Below are 25,736 nucleotides of genomic sequence, written 5' to 3'. Positions count from 1 at the left end.
CTCATCTTAGGATAAAATCCAGGGATAGCAGCATGTAGGGAATAAGGAAGAAGGGATATCTGCATATTTGGGAATGAAGGAGGAAAACCATAAAAATGTATGATAGAAGATAGATGAGGTAGATAGAAGTCAAGGAAAGACGGGTGCCTGGATGGCTCAGTCAGTTAAGCGTCTGCCTTCGTCTCAGGTCATGATTTCAGGGTTCTAGGATAGAGCCCCACATTGGGCTCTCTGCTCTGTGAGGAGCCTGCTTCTCCCTCTCCCTCTGCCTGTTTGTGCTTGCTCTCTCTCTCTCTCTTGCTCCCTGTCAAATAATAAATAAACAAAATCTTAAAAAAAAAAAGTCAAGGAAAGAGAAACTTTAGAGTTCAGGAGGGAGTGATCAGCAGTTTCAAATACTACAGATAAGATCAAGTATTAAAACTGGGAGGTGTCGGAGCAGCCTGGGTGGCTCGGCGGTTTAGCGCCACCTTCAGCCCAGGGCCTGATCCTGGAGTCCCGAGATCGAGTTCCATGTCAGGCTCCCTGCATGGAGCCTGCTTCTCCCTCTGCCTGTGTCTCTACCTCTCTCTCTCTCTCTCTCTCTCTCTCTCTCTCTATCATGAATAAATAAATAAAATCTTAAAAAAATTTTTTAAGTGTAACATTTTAAAACATATGAAATAATTTTGTGTGGTATTTGGAAAGGTATATGAGTAAAGACATAGAGAAATTAATGGAATATTAAGCACCAAAATCAGTAATGGATACTTCTGGTTGAGACAAGGAGGATGATATATTAGGGATGCAGAGAAGAAATCTTAAGCTATATTAGTAATATTTACTTTTAAGTAGGTTGAGAGTACATGACTTATTACCTTTTTGAACATTTGAAAGTTTCATAATAACTTTTTCTTTTTTTTTTTAAGAGTAGGGATGTCTGGCTGGCTCAGTCAGTAGAGCCTGTTTACTCTTGATCTTGGGGTCATGAATTCAAGCCCCATGTTGGACGTAGAGATTACTTAAAAAAATAAAATAAAATTAAGTGAATGGAGTGAATAATCAAGATCAGTAAAAGCAGTTTTCAGGGAGTATAGAAGTACAAGTAGAGAAACTATACTTCCTTACCATTTTATTTGTTTATTTATTTTTTAAGATTTTATTTATTTATTCATGAGACATAGAGAAAGAGAGAGGCAGAGACAGGCAGAGGGAGAAGCAGGCTCCACGTAGGGAGCCTGATGCGGGACTTGATCCCAGGACTCTGGGATCATGCCCTGAGTAGAAGGCAGATGCTCAACCACTGAGCTACCCAGGCATCCCAACTTTCGTACCATTTTAGCTTTCAGAATTACAGGGTTATTGTCAAAGTTAGCATTTTGCTTACAAAAAAGGAACCTGAAGTTTGGGATCTCTCTTTCTTTCTTTCCTTTCTTTCCTTTCTTTCCTTTCTTTTCTTTTCTTTCAAGAGAGAAAGTGTGTTAGCCTAGGGAGGGGCCGAGGGAGAGGGAGGGAGAGAATCTTAAGCAGGCTCCACACCCAGGGCAGAGCCCCACATGGGATTTGGGGTTCAATCTCACGACCCTGAGATCATAACCTGACCCAACACCAAGATTTGGATGCTTAGCCACCTGAACCACCCAGGCACCCCATTTTGTGTATTTCTAACTCATGCTGTTTCTAGCTGCTAAAGAACCTTTGGCAGATTTAGGAAATGAGATATGCACCATAACCCTTGGGTCATCTTTTACAAACCAGTTCTGTCACTTTGGAACTGCATAGTTTCAGGTGCATTACTTACCCTTTCTGGAGTCTTGGTTTTCTTGATGGTATAACGGTAGTGTTAGTATTTACCCTGTAGGGTTATGGTGAGGCATAAATGCTTGCTCAGGTTTTTATGAGAATTAAATGAGGCAATTCACATAAGGCTCTTTTTTTTTTTTTGGTATCTATTTATTCATGATAGATACAGAGAGAGGGGCAGAGACAGAGGGAGAGGCAAGCTCCCCATGGGGAGCCTGATGTGGGACTCGATTCCGGAACTCCAGGATCACGCCCTGAGCCAAAGGCAGATGCTCAACCACTGAGCAACCCAGGCATCCCCATGTACTCAGGATTCAATGGTCTCTGTAACTCTTAGCAATCTGGATTACCTTTGGGTGATCTGAGTCTTAACCTGCTTTACTATTTATTCCTGGACCACATGAGGCTTCGCCTTTTTTCATGACAATCTATTGCCTGTAGCCTAACAAGTCCTGCATAGGCATCATTTTGCTTCAAGTTGCTTTAATGTGTCATGTTTGGGATCCCTGGGTGGCGCAGTGGTTTGGCGCCTGCCTTTGGCCCAGGGCGCGATCCTGGAGACCCGGGATCGAATCCCACATCGGGCTCCCGGTGCATGGAGCCTGCTTCTCCCTCTGCCTGTGTCTCTGCCTCTCTCTCTCTCTCTCTGTGACTATCATAAATAAATTAATTAATTTTAAAAAAATAATGTGTCATGTTTATACTATAGCTTGTTTACAAGGTGAAATCCAACGATATATTAGAGAGACTAGCCTTGAGTTCTGCGGACACCAGCAAGCCGACTGAATGGCAGAAACTCGTAGATGAAGCTAAGGAAAATCTCCGTAATATCCAGGTGTGTTTTCCCTGTCATGTATGAGAGTATTCAGATTGATGGACTGGTGAACATTAAGTCGCCTTACTATGTCTGACATTTCTGAAACAGGACGATGAATTTGTGGTGAATTACTGCTTGGAGGCTCAGTGGATAACCTATGAAACAACCCAGGAAATGCTAAATTATGCCAAAACCAGGGTAAGTTTTTATAATGTCTATACCTGTTAGTTTGTCTCATGCAAAATAAACCGTCTCAAAAAAAAAAAAAAAAAAAAAAGGAATCGCAGACCTGTTCTAAAGTGCATTTTTTGCTCTACGTTCCCCTCAGTGAGCTGTGGATACCATTGATAATTATATTCCTTAAAATCAAGGTGTAACAGATAGGCAAATCATGTGAGCTGTTTTCATAAGATGCATTATTTTTTTATGATGTGTCATTTCTTTATTCACTATTTATCTCAGTTCATGCGATTTGATAGTTTTCCTTTCATGGAAAATCTATCTTCTTTCATGAAAAAAACTAATACAGCAGATATTCTAACATTGTTTCTCTTTGCTCATCTCAGCTTTTGCAAAAAGAAGATAAAACTGTTCCTACCTATTCTGATGGTTTAAAAGAGGTAATTACATTGTACTTAATTTGAGGATAAATGTACTTTTACAATATGTTTTTCAATTCAAGATAGACCTGTATTTTTTCAAGAGCAACTTGTTTTAATTCTTATTTCCTTACTGAAAAATGGGAATAATAGTACTTATGGGGTTATTTTGAAATCAGGTTAGATAATTTATATAAACCATCTTGTGTAGTGTCTGGCATCAGTTATGCACACAAATAAATGCTGTTATGATGACTATCATGGTTTAAATTCTTATTTCAAAGTAAATTTTTGGGGACACGTGGGTGGCTCAGCGGTTGAACATCTGCCTTTGGCCCAGGGTGTGATCCCAGGATGCTGGATTGAGTCTCACATCGGGCTCCTTGTAGGGAGCCTGCTACTCCATCTGCGTATGTCTCTGCCTCTCTCTCTCTCTCTCTCTGTGTGTCTCTCATGAATAAATAAATAAAATCTTAAAAAAAAAAAAGTAAATTTTTGGTATAATCCAGCTAGATTTTACCATAAGGGCATTTATAAATGAATGGGAAAACTAATTAATTTTGAAGGTCATCTATAATCAATGTGCAAATGCATTCTCTTCTGCAGTTTTATTGATTGAATATGATTGGAAATGTTTTCATTATTCCAAGGTTTTTTTGGTCATATTTATGTGAAGTGGTATATGGGATGAAATGAGCATGTGTGTAAGACTTTGAAACAGAAAACCTAATTTGGGGTGTTTTTAATTTTAATTTTCTCACACACACTATTCAGATTAATAGGTTATTTCTTTCTAGGTTCTAAGGGCTCGTGCAAAATTGACTACTTTTTATGGAGCATTTGGACCAGAAAAATTCAGGTGTGTACACTCTTTGTTTTTCAGTTTTAGATGATGACTTAGGTTTTAGTCTAGAATAAAGTATTACTTTGAACGAATGTGTTTCTGGGAATTGAGTGATAGAAAATATTATTTTCCTACTAGGTTTTAGAACATTCTTCTACACCATCTATGGGAACTGATACATTTGAAAGGCAAATTTAAATGCACATATCTTTGCCTTAGCAATTTCACTTCTGGCAATTGATTCTATTAGATATACTAACATAAGCAACAAGAATATCATTCTCTACACATATGAGATAGAACTATCTTTTTTGAGATAGAATTATCTTAAAGATAATACTAGCTTATTGTCAAATTAATAAATAGAAGTTTTATTTTTTTCTTGTGGCTAGTCAGTCCCCCTTTCCTGCTGTTTGCAGTGTGAGGCTATAATCTGACATGTATTTGTCTATCTCTGGACTTTGTATTCAGTTAATTTTATATTATTCATTCACCAGTATCATGTAGTGGGTTTTTTTTTAAGATTTTATTTATTTATTTATTTATTTATTTAAGATTTTATTTAAACAAACCTTTATCTACCAAAAAAAAAAAAAGATTTTATTTATTCATAGAGACAGAGAGAGAAAGAGAGAGAGAGAGAGAGAGGCAGAGACACAGGCAGAGGGAGAAGCAGCCTCCATACAGGAAGCCCGACGCGGGACTCCATCCCGGGTCTCCAGGATCACACCCCAGGCTGTAGGCGGCGCTAAACCGCTGCGTCACTGGGGCTGCCCTATTTTTTTTTTTTTTTTGAGAGAGAGGAGTAAAGGAAATAAAGGGATAAATATTATATATGTATATAAATATATATATGTATAAATATATATATTTATATACATATATATATTTGTATGTTGTATAAATATAGCTACCCAGGTGATCTTATTATTTTATGTTTTTAAAATGAATGAGGGGGGATGCCTGGGTGGCTCAGCAGTTGAGCATCTGCCTTTGGCTCAGGGCGTGATCCTGGTCCCAGGATCAAGTTCCACATCAGGTTTCCTGCTAAGCAGGGAGTCTGCTTCTCCCTCTCCCTCTGCCCTTTCCCTGGCTCTTGCTCTCACTTGATTGCTTGCTTTCTCTCAAATAAATAAATAAAATCTCAAAAAAATACTTAAAATAATTGCTTGTATATAGAGTGATTATCTTAGGAAGGACCTACAAGAAGAGATATGGCTCTCAGGGAGGAATGTAGGAGCAGGAAATTACTTTTTACTCTATAATATTTGTAACTTTTTTTTTTAAAGATTTTATTTATTCATGAGAGACACAGAAAGAGAGGCAGAGACATAGGCAGAGGGAAAAGCAGGCTCCATGCAGGGAGCCCAATGTGGAACTCAATCCCGGGTCTCCAGGATTACTCCCTGGGCCGAAGGCAGGCGCTAAACCTCTGACCCACCCAGGCGTCCCCTTTTTTTTAACTTTGAGGGGGAAAAACACTAGTTTATTTTATTTATTTTTAAAGATTTTATTTATTTATGAGAGAGAAAGAGAGAGAGAGGTAGAGACACAGGCAGAGAGAGAAGCAGGCTCCACGCAGGGAACCTGATGTGGGACTCAATCCCAGGTCTCCAGGATCACGCCCTGGGCTGAAGGTGGCGCTAACCGCTGAGCCAGCTGGGCTGCCCAAAAACCACTAGTTTAAATGTCTAATAGTATCCACTTGTAACATATGACCTTAATTTTTTTTTTTTTTAACTACTAACTTTTTTCCTCTGACTTTGCAGTGGTAGTTCTTGGATTGAATTTCTGAATAATGAAGATGACCTTAAGGATATCTTTTTACAGCTAAGAGAAGGAAACCTTGTTTGTGCACAGTACCTTTGGCTTCGACATCAGGTAATCTATTTTGCATTTTGTTGTTAATGGCTTCATGGAACCTAGGATCAGTGATTGAATCCATTGTCTACACATGGATGAAGGATGTCGGGTGTGAGTGGGAAATGGCATGTTTGATAAAATTATCCCAACGATATTAAATTAGAGGTGAAGATACCTTAGAAACGTGTTTTATCCCAGAGTCTAATTAACTCCTAAATTTAGCTCAAAAGGCAATATTTTGGGTCACCTGGCTGGCTCAGTCAGTGGAGCATGTGACTCTTGATCTCTGGGTTGTGAATTTGGGCCCCACAATGGGCATGAAGATTACTTAAAAATAAAATCTTAAAAAAAAAAAAAAAGCAACATGTTGTTATTAAATGATTTATTGATGGGTTTCTTTTTTTTTTTTTTTAAGATTTTATTTATCTATTCATGAGAGACATAGAAACAGAGAGAGAGGCAGGGACACAGGCAGAGGGAGAAGCAGGCTCCATGCAGGGAGCCTGACGTCGGACTCGATCCTGGGTCTCCAGGATTAGGCCCTAGGCTAAAGGTGGCGCTAAACCACTGAGCCACCTGGGCTGCCCTATTGATGGGTTTCTTAAAAAGTAGTGGAGAGGATGTTTCTGTTGTAGCTGGGATTGTGGTAAAGGATTGTGCATTAGCACTTCTGCTCTGATTGGGGAGGTATTGTTAGCTCCAAAAAGTAACTTGGTGTGATGTCATTAATGGACCCATTGCTTATTAAGATTGTACTTTTGGGCGGGGGGTGGGGGTGACTGGGTGACTGACGGTCACTGAGGGAGCCACTTGATGGGATGAGCACTGGGTGTTATTCTATATGTTGGCAAATTGAACACCAATAAAAAATAAATTTATAAAAAAAAATAAGATTGTACTTTCACCTCCTGTTAAGTTTTCCTTCCTTTGCCATTTCCACAGTCACTGTCACCTGATTGATTAGTTGGTACTTGTTGCCATGAGAGTTCATGGAATTTGTGGCTGTCAGCGACTCATCAGTACAGAGTAAATCACCCTTAAGTGCTCATAATTAAGTCAGTAATATATTTATTGGAATGACTGTCTAACAGGTCTTACCTTTTGGGGAGGCTGTCATTTTTAAATTTGTCCAATAGATCTTAATTTCTCACTCTGTATCATTTAGGCAAATTTTGAAAGCAGATTTGATGTGAAAATGCTTGAGAACTTGCTGAACTCGATTTCTACACCAGTCTCTTTACAAAAGCTTTGTCCGTGGCTTAAAAATGATGTGATCCCTTTTGTGAGAAGGGCCATACCTGAAGGGCAGGTAAGTTGCCTTCATTGTTTCTACTCTGGATGACTCAAATATAGCCTTTACCTTAGATCACCAAATAGTAAATGGCACCATTATCAGGTAGTTTGTTTAGTGTCTCTGTTGAAAGATTATCATGGGGGTTTTAAATTATTTTAGTGATTATCTGCTGAATATTGTATTTTTAAATGATATGTCTATTTCAGAAAATTCTTGCAAAATGGTTGGAACAAGCAGCCAGGAACCTTGAATTAACTGATAAGGTAATACCAGTATAATTAGCCCTTAAAAAACATTTCAAACACTCCCAGTGGCATATAACATTACTTTTAATGGTCTCTGTTACTCTTTAAAGGCAAACTGGCCAGAAAATGGACTTCAACTAGCAAAGGTGTTTTTTACAGCAGAAAAGCCGGATGAGTTGGTATTGGTGTCTTCTTGGCGTTGGATTTCCTTGGTATGATATAGAAAATGAATTTTTAGGAATAAAGCATTCAATTTATGTTAAATAGTTTGTTTACATGTACTTAGAAATATATCCACTTCTTAAATTTTCTGTTTGTATGTTCTTTTGTTGTATGCTTTTAAAATTCACGAAAAAGGAAAATGTCCTTTTTTTCTTCCTAATATTCCTATCAGAACTTCAACCTATTTTAGTGCTTTGCTTTTCTCTATTGAACCAGCCAAACAGGAAACAATATAAAGCATACTCCGAAGTAGTAGAGTTGGGATTTTCTGCATTGGCAGCAGTTCACAGTCCTTTAAATGAATGAAATTTAATAATGCATTAGGATTAGTTTTCAAAGATTATTTAAACCAGCAAACTACTCCCAGTTCTGATTATATTTCCTAGGCATTCTGATAGCCATTATGGCTTAAGTACTAGCCAAATTTTTAAAAGATCAAATTTAAAGAAAGTTCTGGGGGCAGCCCGGTAGCGCAGTGGTTTAGCACCGCCTGTAGCCCAGGGCGTGATCCTGGAGACCCTGGATCGAGTCCCACGTCAGGCTCTCTGCATGGTGCCTGCTTCTGTCTCTGCCTCTCTTTCTCTCTCTGCATCTCTATGAATAAATAAATAAAATCTTAAAAAAAATAAAAATAAAAAAATAAAAAAAGTTCTGGGAACTTTTTGACTGAAAAAAATTGCAGTGCTAGAAATGTTACTAAGCTCAGGAATACTGATATTATATTTGATGTTAATTTGAGGTTCATGAACTGAATTTATTATCTGGCTTCTAAATTTCTTAAGTTAATTTTTTTTCCTCTTTAAGTTTCTAAAAACTAGAAAGCATTCATTATATTTGAAAAAAAGTACATTGTTGTATTTTCGAAAAGTTTGTCGGGGTGCCATAAATTAGTTTATGAACTAATATGTGAGATATCCTGGTATGATCTCAACTCAAAAGTATTAAGGATAGGGTACCTGGCTGCCTCAGTTGGTTAAGCTTCTGCCTTCAGCTCAAGTCATGATCTCGGGGTCCTGGGATTAAGCCCCACATCTTGCTCCTTGTTCAATGGGGAGTCTGCTTCTCCTTCTGCCCCTCACCCCACTTATGTTCTCACTTTCTCTCTCTCAAAAACAAAAACAAAACCCCAAAAAACAAAAGTATTAAGGATTTAAGTACCAGAAGGTATGACCTTATATATGATCATAATATACATTATGAAATTACACCTATTCTTTACATTTCTAGGGCCCAAAATTAAATGATAAATTTTCTCCTTTCTTATATAGCAGATTCCTGCCAATAATTATACATACTGGTTTTACACTGTTAAAAATGAAACAGGAATTTTTTTCTATACTCTTCAAGCATTATATTGATAAATGTAGTCAATATGTATTATAATATGTGATGTGTATTGATCATTATAATACATCTTTCCATAGAAGAACTTTTTCTTTTTGCTATAAAATACTACTCTTTTCCCTGTTGTCTTTACCAATACTGAAAATTTTGTTCCTTGTATTTAAATTTAGGAAATGTTACAGCTTTATATCTGGTCTTGATTTATACAGATAGGATATTGAGGGCCATCTAAATGATGTTTTTGTAACTAAGTATAAAATACTACACTAACATTCAGGGGCACCTTGCTGGCTCAGTTGGTGGAGCATGAGACTCTCGATCTCGGGATTGTAAGTTTGAGCCCCTCATCGAGTGTAGAGATTACTTAAAAAAATAAAATCTTAGGGAAGCCTGCATGGCTCAGTTGGTTGAGCATCCAACTCTGATTTTGGCTCAGATTGTGATATCAGGGTTGTGAGATTGAGCCCTGTGTCAGTCTCCACATTGGGCGTGGAGCCTGCTTAAGATTCTTTCTCCCTCTGCCCAACCCCCAAAAAAATCTTAAAAGAAAAAGTTGTACTTACATTGAAGTTTTTATTTATTTATTTATTTTTAAGATTTATTTATGTATTTTAGAGAGCACAAGCAGGGGGCAAGAGAGAGGGAGAGACTCCTCAAACAGAATCTCTGCTCAATTCAGAGCCCGACATGGGGCTTTAATCCCAGGTCCCTGAGATTATGACATGAGCCAAAATCAAGAGTCAGATGCTTAACTAATTAAGCCACCCAGGCACCCCTAACATTGAAGTTTTTCTGTATGTGTATATTTCTGTTTGTTTTGTTTTGTTTTGTTTTTGAGAAAGTTGCTTTTGGATTTCTGTTGGATTCTGATGTTAATTTGCACTAGTATTAATGAGTTAAAATTCTACAAAATTTGAAGACATTAGGTGCAGATTTCCTCTTATATGCATAATCATGGTCATTTTTTATTTTGTCTGAAATAATTCTGACTTCTTGTATATTTCCCCTCATACTTTTGTTTTAGAAGGATTATCAAAACACAGAGGAAGTATGTCAGTTAAGGACTTTGGTACATAATTTACAGGAGTTGATCACACTGCATAGGAAATACAACTGCAAGTTGGCTCTCTCTGATTTTGAAAAGGTACAAGTCTAGATTTATCAGAAATGTTATTATTTTGTAATCACAGCCACTATGACTAGAACTTAGACCTATGCCACTTTTCTCTTGCGATCCAGGAGAATACAACCACCATTGTGTTCCGCATGTTTGATAAAGTGTTAGCCCCAGAGCTGATCCCTTCTGTCTTAGAGAAGTTTGTAAGAGTTTATATGCAGGAACATGGGTTACAAGAGGAGGAACTTCTCTTGCTCTACATAGAGGTAACTACTTTAGATCTAGTCTTTTTTCCTTACATCTGTGTGTGTCATTGTATAAACGTTTAGCTCTTTAAGGAATGTCATGCTTTACCGTGGGGCTTTATGCAGCATGTTGTATTGGTTAATGTGGCATAATCACTGCTGATTGACTGGTAACCTTGGGGAGAATGGAATAATATTAGGGCTTTCTCCAATTGGTTATTGTAAAATAATAGAAGTGTGAGCTCAACAAATGTGAGCAATGTTTTGTACACTAGTTCTATATGGTACAGAAAACTTGGGGATCCCTGGTGGCTCAGTGGTTTGGCACCTGCCTTTGGCTCGGGGCGTGATCCTGGAGTCCCGAGATCGAGTCCCACGTCGGGCTCCCGGCATGGAGCCTGCTTTTCCCTCTGCCTGTGCCTCTGCCTCACTCTCTCTGTGTCTCTCATGAATAGATAAATAAAATCTTAAAAAAAAAAAAAAGAAAAGAAAACTTAAGGAAACATTCTTGAAGAATCTACAAATGAGATTATTGTAGCTTATTAAACTAATGGCCAAGGCTTTAGCAATTCTGTGGTTTTTGAGCATTATTTAAGGTTCGTGGCTAAGTAGTTTTTTCCACATCCATAAAAGCTATTTACCTAAATGTGTTGTTACTGCTTTTTGAAAGTAAGCTTTAAATTAAAACTTGGATTGAAATTTAAAGCTTTTAGTTAAAAAAATATATGTTTATCTCCTTTTAGGATTTATTGAAGAGATGTAGCTCAAAGTCCACCTCACTCTTTGAAACTGCATGGGAAGCAAAAGCCATGGCAGTAATAGGATGTTTATCGGACACAGATGTAAGTAAATGGTGACCAAGTAGATGTTCCTTTTGAGCATTGCATCTCTTCTTAAAACTTTTTCTCTGATCACAAAAGCAACTTATATTTGTTAAAGAGAATTCGTGAAGTTTGGGGAAAAAAAGAATAAAAAAATAAATAAATCCACACAAATTCCATTTTCTTTAATTATAGAAAATAAGAAGTAAAAATGTTCTCATTCCCATCCCTAGAAGAACTACCATGGATGATTGGGTGCATATATTTCTAGGCTTTTCTATAATTATACACACACAGACACATTTTTTGATATGTTATAACATACTTTTATTATGACTTTCCACTGTTACTGGTCACCATTATAAAGTATGAATAAAACCATGAAAAATATTTTTAAACACAGACTAGAGACTATAGAAAAAAATAGAGCTATATGACAACTTTCAGCAGAGAAAATATTTTTTTCAGTTTTTCTAAATAATTAAATTGTTCTTTATGCGTGAGAATCAGAACAAATACACAATTTTACAGTCAGAGGAGATATTCTCAGAGTACTACACAGTGGATATAAGACCTCTACTATAGATTAGGTTGTGTCATTAATTTGCACGAAACATAAATCCAAGGGCTCTTCATGGTCAGTATGTTATGTGTCTTTGTAGCTCATATTCGATGCTGTGCTTAAGATAATGTATGCGGCAGTGGTTCCCTGGAGTGCAGCTGTGGAGCAGCTGGTGAGACAGCACTTAGAAATGGACCATCCCAAGTAAGATGACAGTCTCCCAGATAGTTGTGTTGGATAAGCCTCATGTTTTCACTGGACATTCACTTGTGCTTTATGCCCTTTACTGTGTCCCTTAGTATTTCATTAAAAAAAAAAAAAAAAAAAGACAATCCATGTTAATATCAACAAATTTCTAGGGTGCCTAGGTGGCTTAGTCAATTGAGCATCCAACTATTAATTTTCACTCAGATTGTGGTCTGGGGGTCCTAGAATCAAGCCCCATGTCGGGCTCCAAACTCAGTGCAGAGTCTGCTTCTGCCTCTCCCTCTGCCCACTCACTGGCCCCCTCCTGCTCATGCACTTGGCTTGCTCTCTCCCTCTCTCAAAGAAATGAATAAATAAAATCTTCTTTAAAAACCATTTAAAAAATATTAACAAATTTCCTTTTAGAGTCAAGTTATTGCAGGAAAGTTACAAACTAATGGAGATGAAAAAACTTTTACGAGGCTATGGCGTAAGGGAAGTGAATCTCTTAAACAAGGAAATCATGGTAAGTACAGTAGTTGAAAAGTCTGAACCCTGCTGTTCCATTCTGAAGGCAGCTTGGGAAATGGAATGACGACTTTATATTCTTAAAGGCTAACAGAGCTAGGTTCTTCACCACTTCCCTTTTGTTAGAGCATGAATAGGTTGTTCAGGGGCGCCTGGCTGGCTCAGATCAAGAGCAAGCAACTCTTGATCTTAGGGTAATGAGTTTGAGCTCCATTTTGGGTACAGAGATTACTTATATAAATAAAAAAAATTTAAATAAATACAGACTTCTTTAAAAATTATCCAATTTTTGTTTATTAGAATAGTAAAGATAAATACACACGTAACAAATACATTAAGGGTAGCCCTGGTGGCTCAGCAGCTTAGCGCCACCTCCAGCCCAGGGCCTGATCCTGGAGACCCAGGATGGAGTCCCACATCAGGCTCCCTGCATGGAGCCTGCTTTTCCTTCTGCCTGTGTCCCTGCCTCTCTCTCTCTCTCTCTGTGTCTCTCATGAATAAATAAATAAAATCTTTTAAAGAAACAAAACAAAACAAATGCATTAAAAAGCTAAAGGAGTATATTAAATCATCACGTTGTACAGCTTAAATATATGCAATGTGGTCACTTATATACCTCAGTAGACCTGGGAGGGTGGGGTGAGGAGAAGGTAGACAGGACTGTCATAAAATTATGATAGTAGAATATAAATCATGTTTTAATTTTTCACACAACTTAGTTTTTTTGCTGCTTGATTTTATTGTGATGAGTACTTTGCCCTTGTGAACAAAGAATTTCTGGATACTCTGAGATTTCATAATGAAGAAATGTATATATGGTCTTTGTTTCAGAGGGTGGTCAGATACATTCTCAAGCAAGATGTCCCATCTTCTTTAGAAGATGCTTTGAAGGTGGCCCAAGCATATATGTTGCCCAGTGATGAAATTTACAGTCTGAGGATTCTTGACCTAATTGATAGAGAACAGGTATGACAGTTCTGTATTGTCCTTTCTTAGGTTTCTTTGTTAAGTAAATCTGTAAAAGCTCAAATCAATAAAATCCGAATAGATTAGCACAAAAGAAAGCTATACCAAGGTGAAAACATTGGACGTTAAATTGAACACATTCTTCATATTTATAGGTTCTTTAGAAGTATTCTGTGACTAGTTATTGGGCTTTCATACTCTTTGGTGTTTATAAAAAGTAGACTCCTGTTTTATATGCACTCCAGAAACTTCTGATTCCAGAATAGGATGTGCGTTTTCTTTTTGTGTTTTAAATGTCTTTATTTTGATATTCTATAACCTTGAGCATACTTAAGAATTACAAAATACAAAGGGTTGTATTTGAATTTAATTTTTTTGTTTGCTGTCCTCAAAACCGGTTATCGGCTTCTTTAAAACGTCAGACCATATTGTTTTTTTAAGTGCTGTCTTTTTACCTTTAAATAGAAAAGCAAGAAGTAAGTTTAAACTGTCCTTTACAAGTACCAGCTGTTTTTTTTCTTTCAAACTCTGTCTATAGGGTGAAGACTGTGTCCTTCTGTTGAGGTCTTTGCCTCCTGCTGAAGCTGAGAAAACTGCAGAACGGGTAATCATATGGGCACGATTGGCATTACAAGAAGAACCAGATGATTCTAAAGAGGTGAGATTTTCACTAAAATGTAGATAAACCAAATAATTATGGATATTAATTAACAGGGTAGAAAAGACAGATAAACAGAAGAAAATCTGTTCTCACTGTTAGAATGTCATGTAAAAATCCCTCTGTAAATTTACTACATAGGAGAGAACCACGTATTACTGCTTTGGAGCAGTGGCTTGAGCCTCCATTGAATAATCAAGGATCTACAAACCTTCCCTGGGTGGCGCAGCGGTTTAGCGCCTGCCTTTGGCCCAGGGCGCGATCCTGGAGACCCGGGATCGAATCCCACGTCGGGCTCCCGGTGCATGGAGCCTGCTTCTCCCTCTGCCTGTGTCTCTGCCTCTCTCTCTCTCTCTCTCTCTCTCTGTGACTATCATAAATAAATAAAAAATAAAAAATAAAAAAAAAAAATAAAAAAAAAAAAGGATCTACAAACCAGAAGGATTAATTGAAGTAGTTGTTGTACACAAAGTATTTTCTGTAAAGCTTTGCAATATGAAGTGCTTTGTGTTGTGTGGGACATAGTCATTACTATCAAAGAACAATGTCAGCCACACTCAGTTGATTAAGTATCCAACTCTTAGTTTCAACTCAGGTCATAATCTCATGGGTTATGAGGATCCTCACTTAGTGGAGAGTCTACTTGAAGATTCTCTCTCTCTCTCTCTTTCTCTCTCTGCTCCTCCCACTTGCTCACTCTTACTCTTTCTCTCTAAAATTAATTAATTAATTAAAAAAATAATGTCAGCCACAGAACCCATGGACATCTAAGGAATCTTAGAACATTGGAATTTAGGAATAGTTACAAGAGTGCTGGTTCTCTTCTTTAAAGAGGTGAGGAACTGAATACCTAATTTATCCAGGATAGTTGAGATTTTTTTTTATCCTTTAGAGACAGATATCCCCCAATCTGCCTCAGCAGTCCAGTTCAGTAATTTTTTACCTTTAGAGAAATGAGGGTTGGTTTTTAATTTTTTTTTTGTATGTAATATTTATTATGCTCTTATGCTGGGGATCTTAGGTTAAATACTTTATTTTTTAAAGATTTTACTTATTTATTTGACAGAGAGAGAGCACATAAACAGAGGGAGTGGCAGGCAGAGGGAAAGAGAGAAACAGACTCTCCAATGAGCAGGGAGCCCGATGCGGGGCTGGATCCCAGGATCCTGGGATCATGACCTGAGCAAAAGGTAGATGCTCAATGGACTGAACCACCCAGGCACCCCCAGGTTACATACTTTAAGAGAATTGTGTACTTCCTCTTCACAACAAGGTTGTGAGATAGGTCCTGTTTTCAGCTCCTTATAGATCTTTTTTTTTTTTTTTTGTAAGATTTTATTTATTTACTCATGAGAGACAGAGAGAGAGAGAGAAGAGACACAGGCAGAGGGAGAAACAAGCTCCATGTAGGGAGCCTGACATGGGACTTGATCCTGCGTCTCCAAGATCACGCCCTGGGCCAAAGGTGGTGCTAAACCACTGAGCCACCCGGGCTGCCCAGACCTTGCACTTTCTAAGCGTTTCACCTACATCATGTCTTTAAAGCTTTTCCTTCTGGGGCACCTGGATGGCTCAGTGGTAGAGTCTGCCTTTGGCTCAGGGCCTGATCCCAGGATCATGGGATCGAGTCCCACAGTGGGCTCTCCTTAGAGATCCTGCTTCTCCCTCTATGTCTCTGCCGCTCTCTCTGTGTCTCTCATGAATAAATAAATAAAATCTTTCAAAAATTAAAGCTTTTCCTTTTTTGACTTTTCTTGTCTTTTTGTTTGTTTTAAACTTGTCGGTCTGGAAGATAATGATTATTCCTTAGACTTCCATTCCCTAGGCTTAAACAACTTCAGTTCTTTTTAACTTTTCCAGAGAACTTTGCTAAATGTTTAGTCCGGTAATAAATAAAAACTATTTTAAAAAAATGAAACCCAACTGACAAAATGTAGCTAAAAGGTAATTTGGGGGATTTGCATATTTGTGGTATTTCTAAATCATATATCCAAGCATTCATACTGGTGTTTTTCATGTTTACATTCTGTATAATTCAATTATGATCCATTTCTTGGCTGTCTTGACTCCCTCTAACATGGATCCATTTTTTTCAGCCTTTTTTACTATTTTTTTCTGATATTGTGGTTTTTACGTATTTGTCTGTATGTGTACTAGTGAAGTGACAAAGGAAGTAGATTTCATTTTCTGTTTTTCTTTTTAGGACAAGGCCTGGAGAATGTCTGTAGCAAAGACATCTGTAGACATTCTTAAAATACTATGCGACATCCAGAAAGGTAGATTGTACCTCTGTGCTCTCTTCTTGGTTTTGTTTTGAAGCTAGCCCTTTTCAGAAAGGAGCATCAGTGACAGCCCTTGTCCTTACCCCTGGCTTTTTGACTTTCATTGTCTTCTTTGATCCTACCCATTTTTTTTTTCATGAAATCTTCCTTGCTTTATTCTTTTGATTAGTGGTATGAAAATGGAAGCATCTAAAATCAACTTACCATTTGTTTATATATACTTCATTCAGTAAGCTATTTAAGTCTAGACTAGATTTCTTGTGTTTATTGCTCCTATTTCTCACTTATCATTTGGTCATGATCAGGCAAAAACCTATTTAAACTTGAACTTAAGTAAAACATTAATAAAGTAACTCTCTTGGGGAAAAAAGCTGCAATTTGTTTCAGAAAAGTTACCATTCCTCTTACAACCCATAAACTTCTGTTTTCTACCTTCAGAAAGAATAATTAGATTTCCTTCTGTACTTAAATTCTCTTCCCTCAGCTTCTGAAAAGACTTGAGATAAAACCATAGCCAATTAAAATTGTAGCTTTTGAAAATTCTGATAATATGGGAATTTGGATGTCTGTTAAAACTTTAAAAAATATAATTACAGACAATCTACAGAAGAAGGATGAATGTGAAGAACTCCTGAAACAATTTAAAGTTGTTGCTAGCTTACAGGTAAAGATGTTAAGTTATCCTGAACGTTATTTCTTTACTAATTAAGTTACTAATCAGTGAATTTGACATTAGTGATTAGTCTGTCCTTAAAATCTTCTGTACTAACCTTCAGGAATTTTATTTTATTTTATTGTTTTATTTTTTTACTTTATTTTTTAATAAAGATTTTATTTATTTATTCATGAGAGACACACAGAGCGAGGCAGAGACACAGGCAGAGGGAGAAGCAGGCTCCATGCAGGGAGCCCGATGTGGGACTCGATCCCTGGACCCCAGGATCACGACCCATGCCAAAGGTAGACGCTTAACCACTGAGCCACCCAGGCATCCCACCTTCAGGAATTTTTTTTTTTTTTTTTAATTTTTATTTATTTATTTATGGTAGTCACACACAGAGAGAGAGAGAGGCAGAGACACAGGCAGAGGGAGAAGCAGGCTCCATGCACCAGGAGCCCGACGTGGGACTCGATCCCGGGTCTCCAGGATCGTGCCCTGGGCCAAAGGCAGGCGCCAAACCGCTGCGCCACCCAGGGATCCCCCTTCAGGAATTTTAAATACAGCATAACTAGTTTTCCTTTTTTTTGTCTCTATCATTTAAAAAACATTATGGAGATATAATTCACATACCATACTATTCATCCATTTAAAGTGTATAATTCAGTGGTTTTGGGATATTGTCTTAGTAAGTTTTCATAATTGTGATAACAATATAAAATTTGCTATTTTAACCGTTTTCCAACATACAGTTCAGTGGCATTGGTTACATTCACAATGTTGTGTGACCTTCAACAGTATCTGCTTTTCATCACCTCCAACAGGAACTCTGCTTTTTATCTATTTTATCCATTTTTACCTATGAAGTAGTAACTCCCTGCTCCCCTCCCCCTCCAGCCCTTGTAATCTCTGATCGACTTTCTGTCTCTGAATTTGCTTATTCTATATATTTCATATAAGGGGAAGCATACAATATCCTTTTGTATCTGGCTTTTCTCAGTCAGTGTGATGTTTTCAAGGATCATCTGTAGTGTAGCAGGCGTCAGTGTTTGGTTCCTTTTTATTGCTGAATCATGTTCCACCATATAGATGGACCACATTTTGTTTATTCCTCTATTGATGGACACTTGGGTTGTTTCTACTTTTTGGCTATTGTGAGTAATGCTGCAGTGAGTATATGGTAAGCTAGTCGTGTGAACCACCATTCAGAACCCATCTGTCTGACCCCAGTACCAGTACCCCTTGCTTATTCTCTTTGGCACTGTTTCAGCAGCAATAAACAGTTAAGATTACTGAAAGTTGGGGGCACCTGGGTGGCTTACTTGGTTAAGCCTCTGCCTTTGGCTCAGGTCCTGATCCCAGGATCTTGGGATTGGAACCTGTTTGTCTCCTTCTCCCTTTGTTTCCTCCCTCTGCTCATGCTCTGCTTCCCTTTCTCTCAAATAAATAAAATCTTTAAAAAAATTTAAAAGATTACTGAAAATAGAGGCACCAGGGTGACTCAATCAGATAAGTGACTGCCTTTGGTTCAGGTCACGATCTCAGGGTCTCATGATCAAGCTTGTATCTGGCTCCCTGCTCAGTGCTGAGTCTGCTTCTCCCTCTCCCACTGCCCCTCCCCCCACTTGTCCATGCATGTTCTCTTTCAAATGAACGAATAAAATCTTTAAAAAAAAAAAAAGATTACTGAAAATAAAAATATATGCCTTTAAAAGTCATGAAATATATTGGCTGTGTAGAAGCTGCATTCCTTTGGGAAAAGATGCACATTGAAAAAAGAAACTTCTTGGTTTAATCACTCTATGTTTATCTTTGACTAGATTATACATGGCTGATACATAATTCAAAAGGTTTTAAAAATGGTTAATTTTGTTTGTATATTTTACCACGACAAAAAATAAACTTAAGTTCTGTACTACATGTTACAAACAATAAGGAATTAATTCTTTGATTTAAAAAGTTTAAAAGAATAGTGAAAAACAAGTCTTCTTCATATCATGACACTCCATCTATCCAGTTTCCCTCATTAGGTACAACCACCATCACCAGTTTCTTGTGTATTTTTTCAGATAGTCTATGGTTATATATAAGCATAAACATTTCTGTGGTTCCTAATAAAGAGGGAACTGTAACATATAATGAATAAAATCTCCCACAACTTATCTGTAGTAAATATAGGAAATATTGTCTGCCTGCCTGCCTGCCTTTCTAAAGATTTTATGTATTGACAGAGAGCACAAGCAGAGGGAGTGGCAGAGGAAGGGAGACGTAGGCTCCCCTTTGAGCAGGGAGCCCGATGCAGGTCCCAATCCCAGGACCCCCCAGAATCATTAACTGAGCCGAAGGCAGACACTTAACCAACTGAGCTCCCCAGTTGCCTCTATTTATTTCCATAAATAAGTATTTCTACATTATGCTACCCTTTGGGAAAGATCACTCATATTTTGGGGAAAATATTAGTTTCAAAACTTTACATTTTATAAATATTGACTACACCATAGGTTAAGTTATGCAACCATCAAAAATAATGTTTATGGTGGCGTTCCTGGGTGGCTCAGTTGGTTAAGTGACACTCTTGATTTTGGCTCAGGTCATGATCTCAGAGTCCTGGGATTGAACCCCCAAGTCAGGCTCTGCTCAGCAGTCTGCTTCTTTCCCTCTGCACGCCAACCCCGGCTCACACACACACGCTTGCTTTCTCAAATCTTTCTACAATTATTATCATTATTTTTTAATCTATGTAGTGATGAAGAAAGGGGAAATGCCATAGTGTTAACTGGAGAAGGTAACATGAAATTATCCATGCAGCCACAAAATGCTGGTGAAAGAAACTGAGAAGAAATACCAAGCAAATGGTCACTGCTTATTAGGTTAACCAGTTCTCAACTGAGGTGTGTGTTTGCACCCAGGGGATACTTGGCAGTGTCTGAAGATATTTTTGATTGTCACAAGTAGTGCAAGGAGGGTGCTGGTGGCATCCAATGGTAGAGGCTAGGGGTGCTGCTACAATGCACAGACAACCCCCACAACAAAGAATGATCCAGCAAGATTGAGAAACCTTGCTCTAAAGTGTGGCATCAAAACAGAAGGTCTAGGGGTGGTCTAGGGGTCATTTGGAAGAGCACCTGACTCTTGATTTTAGGATGAGCCCTACATGGGGTGTAGAGATTACTTAAAAAAAAAAGGGAGGGGGCAGCCCAGGTGCTCAGTGGTTTAGTGCCACCTTCAGCCCAGGACCTGATCCTGGAGACCCAGGATCAAGTCCCATGTCGGGCTTCCTGTGTGGAGCCTGCTTCTCCCTCTGCCTGTGTCTCTGCCTCTCTCTGTGTATGGCTCTCACGAATAAATAAAAAATAAAAATTAAAAAAAAAAAAAGAAAGAAAAAAGGAGGAAGAGGTCTGACTCACTATTTCTACCTCTTGGTATCCTTCCATGGGCCCCAGTGGGAATTTTTAATTGGGTCAGAAAAATAAATTCTAGGTGCGGAATTAGATACCAATCAGGAATAATTGCAAAAAGGGGCAAAGCTGGGTTCTTCAAGCCACCTGAGTAGAATCACCCAAATCTAATACTTAATCTGGCCCTCTTGCTATTATTCAGGGCTCTGCCACAGCAGAGAACCATCCAACACTGAGAAATAGTGTCAATAGTGCTGATGCTGAGAAAATCCTGGGCTAAAATGGTTTTTCCTCTTTTCCAAACTTTTTATAATGTTCGTTTCATAACTTAAAACATAAAGTCTTACATTGTTAAGTTAAAAGGGAGTAATCTTTGAGGGAGAAATGAGAGGTTTGAGACATTCCAATGGTTTTCTTTTTTAAGATTTTATTTATTTATTCATGAGAGACACAGAGAGAGGGAGGCAGAGGCAGAGGAAGAAGCAGGATCCCCACAGGGAACCCAGTGCAAGACTTGATCCCAAGATCATGGATCATGCCCTGAGTCAAAGGCAGACGCTTAACCACTGAGCCACCCAGGCCTCCCCCGCCAGTGATTTTTAAAAACAGATGAAGAGGGGATCCCTCGGTGGCTCAGCGGTTTGGCGCCTGCCTTTCGCTCAGGGTGTGATCCTGGAGTCCCGGGATCAAGTCCCACGTCGGGCTCCCGGCCTGGAGCCTGCTTCTCCCTCCTCCTGTGTCTCTCCCTCTCTCTCTCTCTCTCTCCCTCTCTCTCTCTATCATAACTATATAAATAAATCTTTTTAAAAAAAATTTTTTTTTTTTTAAATGTCTATTTACTTATGATAGTCACACACAGAGAGAGAGAGAGGCAGAGACACAGGCAGAGGGAGAAGCAGGCTCCATGCACCGGGAGCCCGACGTGGGATTTGATCCCGGGTCTCCAGGATCGCGCTCTGGGCCAAAGGCAGGCGCCAAACCGCTGCGCCACCCAGGGATCCCCTTAAAAAATTTTAAAAAATAAAAAATAAAAACAGATGAAGGGATGTCTGGGTGGCTCAGCGGTTGAGCATCTGCCTTCTGCTCAGGTCATGATCCTTGGGTCCCAGGATCGAGTTTCACATCAGGCTCCCTATGAGGAGCCTGCTTCTCCATCTGCCTATGTCTCTGCCTGTCTCTCTGTGTCTCTCGTGAAAAAAAAAAAAAAATCTTTTTTAAAAAGTAAAAAGAAAAAACAACAGATAGATGAAGTAAACAGACGTGTCATGCTATCCTGCTTGCCTTGCTAGGAGAGCTTCAAGGTCTTCCTGTCCTTCGGAGATTATAGCAATGGTTCCCTGGTCGCAGAGCTCCGCGAACAGTACATGAAAGCTTATGAAGTCACACAGAGCAAACACAAATCCTGGAGTGCCGCAGAGCCTGCAGCCACAGAGGACAAGAGCCTTAGCGCTAAGTCCAAGCTGCACAGACAGGTGCTGGCCCTACATATGTCCATGGAAGAGCAGGAGGCCGAGCTGACCTTGCGAGCCTTAAACCACGGGAATCTGGATGCAGCGCTGAGTAGGTGCAGGTGAGTCCCAGCCCTGTGCTTGCACAGCTTGTCTCTGGAAGGAACACTTGCTTCCTTGACTTCTTTGGTGATAGGGTAAGGCCAGTGACATTTTCATTTTCACAGAAGTGTTCTTGGTTTCTCACTCAGAGCCTAGTGTGGACTTCTGGGTCAAAAGCGATATCATAGGGACGCCTAGGTGGCTCAGTCAATTAAAAGCTTCTGACTCTTGATTTTGGCTCAGGTCATGATTTCAGGGTCATGGATGGAACCCTGTGTTGGGCTCCATGCTGGGTGTGGAGTCTGCTGGAGATTCTCTCTCTGCCCCCTGCCCCCACTCCCTCTCTCTTAAAAAAGAAAGTGGTAGCATAGAAGGCAAGTAACTCACATAGAGTCATTGGGTAACCTAATTGTTGAATTTAGGTTGCCTTTGTATTCTGACAGTTAATAGTGTCCCAAGTAAGCTGAATGTTATAAAGACATTTTAAATGATGGTGGTGGTCACATATTGACCCAAGAAAGGCAAATGCGTTTGCTTTTGCTCTGCGTGCTCTACCTTCCAACACATCCTTTCTTCCAGAGACTTATTTAAATATCACTGCAATGTGGACACCGGGAAATTGCTGTTTCTGACATGTCAGAAGCTTTGTCAAATGTTGGCTAACGATGTTCCGATGGCAATACCTGTCGGCCTCAATCTTCCTTCTGAAATACATGCTCTAGCTTGCCAAGCTGCCACCATCTGTAGCCCAGGTGACAAGATTTATAATATATATAGTTTTGTGTTCTTGGCTTCATTTCCTACTGGTCTCCCACATGCTGTCTCTATACAATTGGATGTTGTGGTGAGGACAAAAGATCCTCTCCATTTTACAAAGAGCCATTTATAGTAAATTCTCTATGGGGATTACTGTTTGAAAATATTTACAGGTATTAACAATGTCATTTCCGACTGTTGATACTCACTTTGATGGGACTGTGAAATTCCTTGCATCTCCATATATGATCTTATTTCTCAGCCGAGCTTAAGAAAAAAGTTGAACTGCATTATTTAGGGTAGTCATAGTTTTATGGAAGCTTTTCTCTCTACTTTGTGGCCTTTAGAATTTTGTATGTCAGTTACTGGAGGATTTTCTTTATTCCAAAGACATGAAATATTTTTTTGACATGAAATATTAGTGTAATGATTTTTCTCCATTTTCTTTCAGATTTTTTACTAGATGCTTTAGAACTATGTAAATATACCTTAATGGCAGTAGAGCTTTCCAGACAGTGCCAAATGGATGACTGTGGAGTTCTAATGAAAGTAAATTGCTTTTGGATTTCTTTTCCTTAAACAAAACCCCTGCCCATCCTTTATGTACCACTTTTAAATCACTTGTGTAGTTTACAAAAATACCAAATCTGTCTCTTATGTTTTCTCATCTGAGGCCAGAAAACTCAAGGGCTTGAGACCTCTTTTCCAGTCTCATTTATTGGCTACTTTAAGTTGCACTATCATTTAAAATGTTGGACCTCAGGCAGCCCGGGTGGCTCAGTGGTTTGTGCCACCTTCAGCCCAGGGCGTGATCCTGGAGTCCCAGGATCGAGTCCCACATCGGGCTCCCTGCATGGAGGCTGTTTCTCTCTCTGCCTGTGTCTCTGCCTCTCTCTCTCTCTCTCTGTCTGTCTCTCATGAATAAGTAAATAAAATCTTAAAAAAAAAAAAAGGTTTGGCCTCAAATGAGGCATCTCTGGACATTGTCCTTCTTTTAGAATAACAATTTAATCTTAAATTACGTTACTATACTATAAGTCGCAGACCTGAAGAAACAAACTACACTGTTGATTTTGACCATCAAAACTGTTTGGCTCTAATATATCTGATCCTGGGTTCTGCCTGGTGAAGGTGGTATTTGTGTTTTTGGAGTGTTTTTACTTGTGTCATTTCCATGTGATTTGGTGTTCAGACTTCCTTCGGAACTCACAAAGATCCATATGAAGAGTGGTCCTACAGTGACTTCTTCAGTGAAGATGGAATAGTTCTTGAGACACAGATGGTGCTCCCTGTTATTTATGAATTGATTGCATCACTTGTGCCTCTTGCTGGTAATTGTCACTTGTGTCATTTTCTGTGTATTTCTGCCTTATACTAGTTTTGACTGTGGAGGTCTGGAACTAGAACTAAACACCTTAATATGGTGAATCTGGCAGGCATAATGTTGAGCAAAAAAGCTAGACACAAAAGAATGTCTATGTACCATCTGATTTCATTTATATAAAGTACAAGGACAGGTTACAAGGAAGCCGTGCTGTTGGAAGTCAGGAGAGTGGTTGATTAGGTTACCCTTGGAGGTGGGCAGTGGCTAGAATGGGGGAAAGTGGGGGCTTCGGGTATTGGTAAGGTTCTGGGTTTGTTTGGTTTTTTTGTTTGTTTGTTTGGGTGCTGTTCTGTGGATATATTCACTTTATCAAGTTGTACACTTAATCTGTGTACTTTTCTGAATATATACTTAAATGGTTTTTTTAAAAGCGACAGTATGCTTTAAAACATTATATGATAATAGCATAATATTTAAATATCTCTTGGAATATGAGGGAGTTGTTTTATTTAGTGTTACATATTTTACTCTGTTTTGTAGAAAGCAAGAGATATCCCTTGGATTCTACAAGTTTACCATACTGCTCTATTAATGAAGGTATTTGACATCAGAAATGTTCACTGTTGTAAATACGCCAATACAGAAATTTGTGGAAATCATGGATACGAATCTGACTTAATGTTCTTGATATGGTTATTTAATTATTATGGTCACAGTGTTAATCTTCCAAAGCGTCAGGAGAGTGTGTTATTTGGCTCATGACATTAACGTTTATGAATCTGTTCATAAATTTTGGCCTTCCCTCCCCCCCCCAAAAAAAAAAAAAAATTTTGGCCTTCCCAATGGAGAAGTGGTTTTTTTTTCCAGCTAATGACTTAATAAGCATCTCAAAATAGACAAGTTATAATCATATTTAGTTATTTTCTGGTTTAAATCAAGTCCATGTTAATTCTCTCATTTACTTACTTTGAGAACCAATTCTATGATCATCATCTCCACTGAAAACATAGGCTGTCCCTGGAAACAATTTTCAGTAATATCTTTCTTTCTTGAAAAAAATCTAACTGGATTAACATACTTTTCTGAAATGAAACACTTCTATCATTTCACAGGAGACAACCTTATTTTACCTATTATAAACTCCATCTCTGCCCTGCTCCAAAACCTTCAAGAATCTAGCCAGTGGGAGCTGGCCCTAAGATTTGTCATTGGTTCATTTGGTACCTGTCTTCAGCACTCTGCATCAAGCTTGATGAATGACAGTCTGAGTGGAAAGGTATAGTTTTGAGAACAAATGCTTTCACTTTGGATGAATATAGATAAAAGTACTGCCAAACAAAGGAATTTGGAGTTCACATTTTCTCTTTTGACTCTGAAGCAAGGAAATTGATAATTTGTCAGAGTTAAGAAATAGTTGCTGAGCAGCTACTAAGATTCGGGTGTAGTTCAGGGTTCTTGCACACTCATACTCAATCTCAACGACCCGAGAGTCTCCATTTTGCAAATGAGGAAGCCAACTGAGGGAGGTGAAATTAGTTGGCTGAGGTTTTAAGTTGCAGTGGTATGTCTACTTATTCCAAACTCAGTGACCACATTATGTCAAAACTCTGCTATTTGTTTTATTATGGCCCAAATTTTTATAATTGTTACCTGATGGCATAATTGAAAAGAGTCT

The 25,736-nt window shown here is 38.5% G+C and overlaps 1 protein-coding gene across 6 annotated transcripts in view; it reads left to right on the top strand.

Annotated features, from left to right (window-relative positions):
* The window catches only part of KNTC1 (kinetochore associated 1), a 79,589-nt gene that overhangs the window by 24,639 nt on the left and 29,214 nt on the right, over positions 1 to 25,736 (top strand). For 3 of the 6 annotated variants that reach the window (XM_038574908.1, XM_038574905.1, XM_038574907.1), the window contains exons 17-39: positions 2,492 to 2,617; positions 2,708 to 2,797; positions 3,166 to 3,219; positions 3,996 to 4,057; positions 5,812 to 5,923; positions 7,071 to 7,214; positions 7,406 to 7,462; positions 7,555 to 7,656; positions 10,035 to 10,154; positions 10,250 to 10,393; positions 11,116 to 11,214; positions 11,856 to 11,959; positions 12,368 to 12,467; positions 13,301 to 13,435; positions 13,974 to 14,093; positions 16,297 to 16,369; positions 16,972 to 17,039; positions 21,721 to 22,001; positions 22,561 to 22,733; positions 23,189 to 23,286; positions 23,930 to 24,068; positions 24,602 to 24,658; positions 25,174 to 25,337. In XM_038574908.1, coding sequence (XP_038430836.1) covers positions 2,492 to 2,617; positions 2,708 to 2,797; positions 3,166 to 3,219; positions 3,996 to 4,057; positions 5,812 to 5,923; positions 7,071 to 7,214; positions 7,406 to 7,462; positions 7,555 to 7,656; positions 10,035 to 10,154; positions 10,250 to 10,393; positions 11,116 to 11,214; positions 11,856 to 11,959; positions 12,368 to 12,467; positions 13,301 to 13,435; positions 13,974 to 14,093; positions 16,297 to 16,369; positions 16,972 to 17,039; positions 21,721 to 22,001; positions 22,561 to 22,733; positions 23,189 to 23,286; positions 23,930 to 24,068; positions 24,602 to 24,658; positions 25,174 to 25,337 — 2,622 coding nt within the window. The remainder of the gene's footprint in view (positions 1 to 2,491; positions 2,618 to 2,707; positions 2,798 to 3,165; positions 3,220 to 3,995; positions 4,058 to 5,811; positions 5,924 to 7,070; positions 7,215 to 7,405; positions 7,463 to 7,554; positions 7,657 to 10,034; positions 10,155 to 10,249; positions 10,394 to 11,115; positions 11,215 to 11,855; positions 11,960 to 12,367; positions 12,468 to 13,300; positions 13,436 to 13,973; positions 14,094 to 16,296; positions 16,370 to 16,971; positions 17,040 to 21,720; positions 22,002 to 22,560; positions 22,734 to 23,188; positions 23,287 to 23,929; positions 24,069 to 24,601; positions 24,659 to 25,173; positions 25,338 to 25,736) is intronic. The other 3 variants (XM_038574909.1, XM_038574910.1, XM_038574911.1) reach the window with 3 other exon arrangements.

The sequence above is a fragment of the Canis lupus genome, chromosome 26, assembly GCF_011100685.1.
Source record: "Canis lupus familiaris isolate Mischka breed German Shepherd chromosome 26, alternate assembly UU_Cfam_GSD_1.0, whole genome shotgun sequence".
NCBI classification, from domain to species: domain Eukaryota; kingdom Metazoa; phylum Chordata; class Mammalia; order Carnivora; family Canidae; genus Canis; species Canis lupus.
The sequence above is the reverse complement of the archived record's forward strand: the minus strand, read 5'-3'. Positions and strand labels throughout refer to the sequence as shown.